Source organism: Sinocyclocheilus anshuiensis, unplaced genomic scaffold (genome assembly GCF_001515605.1).
Source record: "Sinocyclocheilus anshuiensis isolate Anshui unplaced genomic scaffold, SAMN03320099.WGS_v1.1 scaffold85, whole genome shotgun sequence".
In the NCBI taxonomy this organism is placed as follows: Eukaryota; Metazoa; Chordata; class Actinopteri; order Cypriniformes; family Cyprinidae; genus Sinocyclocheilus; species Sinocyclocheilus anshuiensis.
Window position 1 is genome coordinate 1,308,644 of NW_015536800.1, and position 9,487 is coordinate 1,318,130.

General features: G+C 36.6%; 1 protein-coding gene across 1 annotated transcript in view; it reads right to left on the reverse strand.

Annotated features, from left to right (window-relative positions):
* The window catches only part of LOC107656290 (neurotrypsin-like), a 41,656-nt gene that overhangs the window by 13,540 nt on the left and 18,629 nt on the right, over positions 1-9,487 (reverse strand). Inside the window, exons 6-8 of the mRNA XM_016444058.1 lie at positions 8,666-8,807; positions 8,379-8,575; positions 1,271-1,412 (exon numbers count right to left, since the gene is read on the reverse strand). Of these exons, the coding sequence (XP_016299544.1) occupies positions 1,271-1,412; positions 8,379-8,575; positions 8,666-8,807 (481 nt within the window). The remainder of the gene's footprint in view (positions 1-1,270; positions 1,413-8,378; positions 8,576-8,665; positions 8,808-9,487) is intronic.

Below are 9,487 nucleotides of genomic sequence, written 5' to 3' on the forward strand. Positions count from 1 at the left end.
AATAAAAATAAAAGCTAATTCAAAATACTAATAAATATTATAATATTACACAAATAATACTAAAATAACACTGCTGTTGTATAAAAGCCAATTAACCAAATCCAATTAATTATTAAATGGTTCACCAGTCAGAATCACATTCATAAACTAGGTTTAGTTCCTTTCTCAATATAAAGTGTGAATGATATTGTACCTACACACATATTCAAACACTAAACAATAAGAGATATGTGTAGGCTCTGGGTGTATTCACTCGAGAGGAACATATATTGTGACACACACACATACACAGGCAAGCACAGAATATCAAACATAACAAGAGCAAAGTGTCGCCCACTCCAGCAGAGAAAAGTGAGCTCATCAGATATGAGCATCAGTTACAGTGTCATAACCTGACCTCTGACCTTCCCTCAGGAGGTGTGCGTGAGGGAAGGTGTTGATCACATTAGTGTGTGTAAATCTGACGGTCTCCGAACTCAACAATAGCATATGTGTATGATTCACAACTGAACTTATAAGATCTTAAATCACTTCCAAACAAAAAAGAACCTATTGCTAAATAAATCTATTGTGAAATGAATTGTCTATTGTGAAGGAGGTGAATTATCTCTGTTCTCCTGGGCGTATTCTCCTCAAACACAATAAAGCACAAGGTTTTACATTCTTTGTCAAAATGCTTTAGTAATTTTTCATGAAAAATAGTCATTAGAAAAGTCATATTTTAGGACATTGCTAAAACATGTTAGCTACATGGTACATCATGCTAACACCACTTAACATGCTAACAATGCCTAAGAACACTTGTTAAGAAATACTACAGTACCTAGATACATGCTAGCAGTGCAGTCGTGGTCTTATGTGGTTTTTAGTGATCTTATGAGGTCTAATTCGGTCTGGATAGGTTTACTGATTTGATGTTTTAATGAGGTTAAATGGGACCTGAAATGGTCTAATATGGCCTTTGTGAGATTTTAATTGTTTTCCTGACTTCATCTGACTTTCTTTCTGACAATAAAACCTTCAAACCTAAACTTTTAAAACTATTTCATATTTTCAAACCAGGCTTTGTCAAGCCAATATCAACGTTTGTCATCAAACCTCATTTATTTTGTTTACCGCTTTAGTGTGCGTATTTAAGTGTTAAATTTAACATTTCAGGCATTGCCAACATTACATTATTCTACCTTAATTTTATCAGGTATTACATGTCATGACACAAAATGACTCAACATAGACGGCTATTCAGTTGACCCTGAAATGTTAATGTCACCTGTAACCCAGCTGTCTGCACACAACCTCTGCATCCCGATCCGTCCATCCGTCATCACAAACCGTCCCCCACTGGCCAGCCACCAGGATCTCCACACGCCCCTCTCTCTCATTCTCTCCGCCCACCAGTCTCACAGGCATACCTGATAGAAAGGTAACAAAAAAAATATATAAATGCACACATGCTGCATTTCACTATTATCAGCAGGTGGTAGTGCAGTGGTTAAAGATCTGATTGGCTGTAGGTTTAAAGTAGAGGTTTGACCACTAATATAATATAATAGATATATGCATTATATATTATGTATAACATTTAAAAGGGATAGTTTACCCAAAAATGAAACTTTTGTCATTTACTCAAATCTGTATGCATTCACAAAGGAAAATAGTTTGAAGAATGTTGGTATCCAAACAGTTCATGATAGCTGTTGACTTTCTTAGTATGGAAAAAATACTATGGAAGTCAATGGTAACTGTTTGGTTACCAACATTCTTCAAAATAGCTTCTTCTGTGTTCAACAGAAAAAAAAAACTCAGATTTGGAACAACTTGAGGGTATGTAAATGATGACAGAGTTTTCATTTTTGGGTGAACTATCCCTTTAAGGATGGCAAATGAGACATAAAATTGCACGATTACACAATATCTATTGAAAATTCTTGGAACTTGGCATTTTTGGAACTCAAAATTGTGCATTATACTTAGACAAGAGTTTCAATAACTTTTTAAGCTGGTGCCAATCATCCAAAATGTATGGGCAAATATCTTTTGTTCAGTTTAGTTCTTTAATGATGAAGATGATTAACCTGGGGTTGCTCATAGAAGACTAAACCCATGACAAGTGTACTGTGAGTGACTCTGGATAATAAAATGTCTACTGAATGACAAATATCTAATCGACAGACGTGGTTCCTATTGTATGCGTAACACATCTCTGGTTTAAAGAGTTCACTTACTCGCCCTCGCATCAACTTGTTCCAAACCTGCATGACATTCTATCTTCTGTGGAACACAAAAGACGACATTCTGAAAAAGTTCTCTTTTGTTTTTAATGTCCATACAATGAAAGTCACTTAAACGCATCTGAAATGAATTTAAACAATAGAGGAAATGAGGGAGGCTATGGAAGGACAACTTGCGTCCATATACATGTGTGTGTGTGTGTGTGTGTGTGTGCGCGTAACACAGTAAGAAGCATAAAAAACACTTGGTGCTGGAGGGACAGCTTTAGGTTTCCACTCATGGAACACCTGCCTCCACTTACACATAACAAAGACGCACAGACACACACACAAACGCAATCAATCACCAGCTACAGACCCGTCAGCAATATCAGCGACACTCTCTGTGCAAGAAAAAGAAAACAGGACTTACTAACAACACATTCATACACATTTGCAGCCAAAATTAATGTATAGCAAAATTTGTTTATAAAACTGATAGTTCTGATTCTAAATTCTGATTAGACAAGTAATTTATGTATAGTCATGACTGCACAATATAGTTGAAACTTACATGAATGTGCCAAGTTGCTTTATTGCGTGACAACCATGCACAGCCTACAGGCTTGGATTATTTTAGATTTACAAGTTTGATTATTATCACTACCACCTGAGTCAATTTACAGCAACTTAGTGCACAGCTTCTCATGGCTTACTGCTTTGCTACATATTCTATGTTAACAAAACATACAACTTTATGAACATCTGCAATACTAATCATTCCTAAAGCTTGAAGTTCATTTCTCACAGTCATGTCTCACTTGTCAGCAGTTACTCAAGGACTTTTTTTATTAAATAAAATTTACTTCATAAAGCCTTCAGCACCAGCGGCACACACATACACTCACATGTGATAACCATCCATGCTGAAATGTTTTTTTCAGATGGTCTCTACTCTTCATCAGCTCTGTTGAGGAGACATCATGAAAAACACTCCAAAAATCACACTTAGAAAGCTTTTATTTATTTGGACATGTTTCTACTGAGTGAGAACCTGAGTGTTTGTATATATATACTGGCCATCTTTCATTCTTATATATTGCCATTCAAAGGTTTGAGGTCGGTAAGGTTTTTTAATGAAAGAAAGTCTGTTATGCTCACCAAGGCTGCACTTATTGGATCTAAAATACAGTAAAAGCTATATTATGAAATAAAATAACTGCTTTCTTTTTTTTAGATATTTTAAAATGTATTTCTGTGATGGCAAAGCTGAATTTTCAACAGCCATTACTCCAGTGTTACACAATAATTTTAATATACTTATATTGTGCTCAAGAAACATTTCTTATTATTATCAATGTTGATATTTTTGTGGAAACTGTGATACATTCAGGATTCTTTGATAAATAGAAAGTTCAACAGAAATCCTTTATATGCCTTACTCATCATATTTGACCAATGTCCTTGCTGATTAAATTTATTATTATTTTTTTTTTATATCTGACCCTAACTTTTGAATGGTAGTGTATACTGTATGGTTTGTGAGAGAGAGATAAAGAGACCCAGATATAGATATTGAGTAATCATCCATTTAAAAATTAAGTCAATGGAGTCGCAATAGCAGCATAACTGACAGAATATTTCATGTTAATCACATCAGACATCACTTTGCAGATTTTGTAGAGAAATCTGTTGATTTCTGCAGAATGCTTTTAAGCATGATCAAATAAGTTAAATGGAGCTGAGAGTACTACTAACTGAAATGAATGACTTTGTGAAGGACGGGTGTTCCGGTCCAGTGGAAATCTGAGTTTTGTGGGCACAGACCCTTATGGATTCCATGTGGCTCACAGGCAAGTAGGAACTACATTTAAGCTCAATCAGTGAAAAAGAAACATTATTTAAGCTCTGAGAGTTTCCCATAGAGCTACACACACCACATTTTCATAAAACCATCAACTTGACAGGGAAAGTCCAGTACGTTTGTGTGCATGTAAGATGAATTCAAGAAGCAAATCAGGAGGAAACACTTAGGGTAGTAATAAACAGTAATACAAAACAAATTGTCCCCAGAAGGTAGCTAAATCTCACAAAAACTCCATTTGGAGACATCCAGGTACGTCCTCAATAGGAAAATAGGATTCATAAATAAAAATGTAATATTTTACTCTGAAAAATGTAAAAAAAATAAATAAAAATAATAATAATAATAATAAAAAACAGAAGTCTATCGCATACAGCCATTTAGATTTTTTTTTCACTTTAGATTTTTGTGTGTGTGTGTCCATATAAAAGAGTACTGAAATGTGTTTGATGAGAATACTAAGAACTGGAGACTTCTTTAGTCTTTAGTTTATACACACACAAAAACACACTCATCTAAATCCATTTGAGTAAGATTAATTAAAGTGGGAGAGCTGCTCTACAGTGAAGTCTCTTGAAAGCACCGGCTACTCTGTTCAAAGTCAATAAAGTTAAATCAGCCAGAGAGTGCAGGAAAAATAACTGCAGCAGGGCATTTACACACAAACAATAGTATCTAGTGTGTGTATGTGTGAGTATGCAACTGACACACTCCTCACCGGTTCCCAATTCCAGTGTTGTCACTCATTCTGTTACTCACACTCTGACTGGCCTGCTGCCCATAAAGATCTATTACACACACACGAACACACACACACACACACACACACACACACACATTCTTTTCTCTATATGCCTCATTTTACAAAAGGGTTCTAGGATTGTGGGGAAAAGTGGAAAACAACTCGAAAAAGAGAAAAGCAGCAAAATAATGTGAAAGTACTTGTATACATAACAAATATGTAACAAGTCGCACTTAGGATATTTGGTTGCATTTTATTTTAAGGTGTCCTTGTTACAGTGTAATTATACATGTAAGTACTGAGTAATATTAATTAACTACATGTACTTACTATATGGTTAGGGTTGGGATTAGGGGTTGGCTTAGGGTTACTTGCATGTAATTATGCAAAATGTATTGTTATTATAATAGTAAGTACATGTAACGTGCAACAAGGACACCTTAAAATAAAGTGTTACCAGATATTTCATTCGTAGTGACGCATGTGAAGGGTAAACTTCAAGATAACAATCTGTGCCAAAAATTTAAATAAGAATCTGTGTCAAAAATGAATGTACATTAAGGCAGGAAAAATGTGGTCTTGCAGTATAAAAGCATCCATACAAATCTTTTGCAGTCTATTATTTTGTAAATATTACAACAAAATTGACGCTTGACGCTCGTAAAAAACTGTCTTTGTTATACTGATATTCAAATGTATGTTCTTGTGTTTGAAATTTCTTCATTTCTTTTTTTACTCAATTAAATTTAACTATATTTTAAATAAATATAATTAAATTAAATATTTAATAAATATTAAATAATTTTTTTTTACTATTTTACTAATTACCATTGTTTTCATTTAGGTTAAATTAATTTATGTTAATTTTTCAACCTAGTCTGAGGTAGAGCTACAATCATGAAAATGAGGTGAATTCTGTCATCTGGATGTGTAGGAGTGTTTTCCATATGTACGTTTAACTGTATGTCTGTCTGGATCCGGTAAAATCATCAGCTCTTTATGAAGCTCAGCAGGAGTCAGCCATGATAAGTCTAGTGGCAGCTGTACTTGTTAAACGTCTGACTTCATGCCCTCTGACCATTAGCAGAACTCGTTCGGTCTGTCTTGAGGTAGTTGATACACAAGTTTTATTGTTAAAAAGAACGTTTCAAAGCTAAATCCTAATAAGATATCAGAGAGATCTTTCAACAAAAGATCTGTTATATCATAATTCTCCATTTGGATTTTGCATACATTTATATTTAGTAGTGTGTGTAATATAACGTTCAACTGATAGACAGAATCAGCCGTCTGACAGGGGGAATTCAGGTTTTATTTGTGCGTAAATGGGTGTACATACACTATCCCTTGTGCCACATGAACTACAGGTGTAGCGGCATCACCACAGCAACCCCATTATAGTCAGCATAACTCTGAAGTGCTCATATAAAATATATTACCTCACATATCAGAACCATATGGAGTGAACATAAGAGTATTTTAAGCATGGGTGTCGGAAGCAAAATAAATGTGGGTGGGTCCTCCTCCCCCAAAAAAATTACTGGAGTATATGCCATTTTCTGTAGTCTGGTGCCTTTTAATTAACGAGTGTTTATTTACACAAAGTGCAAATAGGCCGCCTTATTCATAGGGGTGATTTACATTACCTCTGCCCACTAACGTCACAACATTACAAAAGACGGCTACTACATCACGTTTCCAGTGGTGTAAGTGGTAAAGCGCGTAGTGGAGTGTTTTTGACGCGAGCGACCCGAGTTCACGACCACCTTTCGCCGAAATCGTTCTTCTCCCTTTTCACATCTCATATCACATCCGAAAGGCATTTGTTTTCAATAAAAATAAAAATTAAATAAAGCAAAGTAAAGTTGAAATAAAGTATCGGGTAGGGTTGTGTATCTGAGCAGCAGGTATGCTAAAAGAAGCTTTGTTTGCTTTGCTGTGTCGCGGAAGTGCAGCAGGCGCGAGTAGTGAAAACACGGAATGGAGTTTAATTTATCTGGACTCTGAATGAGCCAAATGGAATAGATTCGAGGAAGCAGCAGCGTTGAATTCAAGGCTGTAGCTAAATGGATTTTAATTTATTAGGGCATTTGTTATGTGGAATGGATTTGACTGAAGGCGCTCTGAAAAGTGCACAGACATATTTGCTGAATTACAGACGGTAAAAGTGGGTGGGTCCAATATCATTGGTCTTCAAAGTGGGTGGATCCTGTCCCACCCACATACAATGGTTCCGACACCCATGATTTTAAGGGCCGTTCTACAAAATGGATCTCCTTTTTGTGCCTAATTTGTGTAAACAACACAGCAGTTAAATTACGTACACATAAAGAATGTATTTTGTCATTAACAGTCATTTAATAATAAGTAAAAACAAATCATATATTGTTAAATATTCTTAAAACTAACTTTAATAACAGTATATCTGAACATTAAAGGGGTCATATGACATTGCTAAAAAGAACACTATTTTGTGTATTTGGTGTAATACAATGTGTTTATGCAGTTTAAGGTTAAAAAAACACATTATTTTCCATATACTGTACATTATTGTTTCTTCTCTATGCCCCGCCTTTCTGAAACGCGTCGATTTTTACAAATCTCATCGGTCTGAAAAGCGAGGTGTGCTCTGATTGGCCAGCTATCCAGTGCGTTGTGATTGGCCGAATGCCTCAAGCGTGTGACGGAAATGTTACGCCCACTGATCAGTGGTTACGCCCCTTAACATACTGTGATGCCGTCTCCCAGCAGTGAGTCAGAAGCGCCAGACTGTCCTTGCAAAGTTGGAACTGCCCAACTTTATAGAAACAGCCTTTGTGCCACAGACGCATTGTAGGCTACTGGTTCAGGAACGCACACGGCGACTCCACAATATGGCAGCGGCAGCAACAGCAAGAATCAAAGTTACGCCTTCTTTCTTTGCGTGAACATTTGGGCGGCGTTATGCAAATCTTCCCACATCGTGACGTAGACATGTGGGGGCGTGTTAGAATGAGCCGTTTTAGGTAGGCGTGGTTAACTTTTATAAAGAATATCTCTTTGGATTTGAGACTTTAGTCTTTGCAGCTTTACAGATCTTCTTTATGCACCAAGAGCTTGTAACACTCCAAAGAGAAAGGAAAAATTGAAATCGCATTATATGACCCCTTTAATGCTCACAATAACAAAGATCTTAGGTAATGTGAGGTAATACATCAGAAAACTAATTTGGTAACAAAGTTGGAACTATAGTGTATACCTTGAGAGAGTCACTAAATATTTTAATTGAATATTTTAATAGTGTATTTTGAAATTAATAGTGATTTATTTATCTATTCATTGACTGACAACCCTTATCAATAGACATTTTATTGTTAAATATTATTTAAAATGACTGATGTTACCCATTGAAGTTTGATTTTAATAGCATTACATTTTAACGTTTATGCCCACAATAACTGTACTGTAAAAACCAACTAAACTGTCTCTGGGGAAAGAGAACGTATATAAGGCATGTTAAATTGTGTGTGTGTGTGTGTGTGTGTGTGTGTGTGTGTGTACACGAGTGTATCAGAGCTCTTACTGGTGGGCACTCCGTGTCTGGAGCGTTGGGGGTTGCACACAATGGCTACGTCTTGGTTATGAGTGCAATCATGTTTGAACCAGCCTCTCCGGCTGCAGTGTGTTACTGTGGGCTCTTTTCCTATACATCTAACATCATCCAGGAGAATAGGAGCCGCTGCCACCCCGAACCGCCCTGCCGACACACTCTCCCCTGACCTGCATCAACACAACACAATTAGCAAAGCAAAGCAGTCAATAATAAACACACTGACAATCAAATCAAAAATACATATTAAAAAATAATACCTGAAGCCCAGCTGCCTGCAGACGACCTGTGTGTTGGTTTGTGTCCAGCCATCATCACACACGGTCCCCCACTGACCTCTGTGATGAACCTCCAGTCTACCCTCATAACCCTTCACACCTCCAACCAAACGCACTGCACCATCTGACAGAGAGAGAGAGGATCTCTTTACACCTGGTTTTATCATCAACCTCAGGTGAAACAATACATGGAAAACAATTCCTGCAAAATGTGTTTTAAAAAATGTCTCATAAGCCTTAAGATCAAAATTAAGGTGTTAAGTGTATGTTTGATTAAAGAGCTCATGACATGAGAAATCAAATTGTCCTTGATCTTTTGACATGTAAGAGGTCTTTGTGCCATTAAAACATCCTGCAAGTTTCAAAGCTTATAACATCCTCCCAAGTACAAAAAAGCATTTATTTAAAGGGGTCATATGATGCTTTTTTAAAGATCATTATTTTGTGTATTTGGTGTAACAGAATATGTTGACATGCTTTAATGTTCATTATTTTTCAAATACTGTACATTAGTGTAGGACCTCTATGCCCCTCCTCTCTCAAACGCTTCGTTATCTACAAAGTCCCTCCTTCCGACAAGTGCAGTCTGCTTTGATTGGCCAGCTGACCCAGTGCATTGTGATTGGCCGAACACCGCAAGCACTCGTCGGAAATGTAACGCCCCTTACCATAATCGCGAGCTTCATCTTTCAAAATAAATGTAAAGACAGAGCCCGAAAGGGGAACAGAGTCGCGTGACAGACACAGTGATGAAGCTGGTATGTGTTTGCATTACACAAGCCACGGTTAAGACAGCTGACTCCA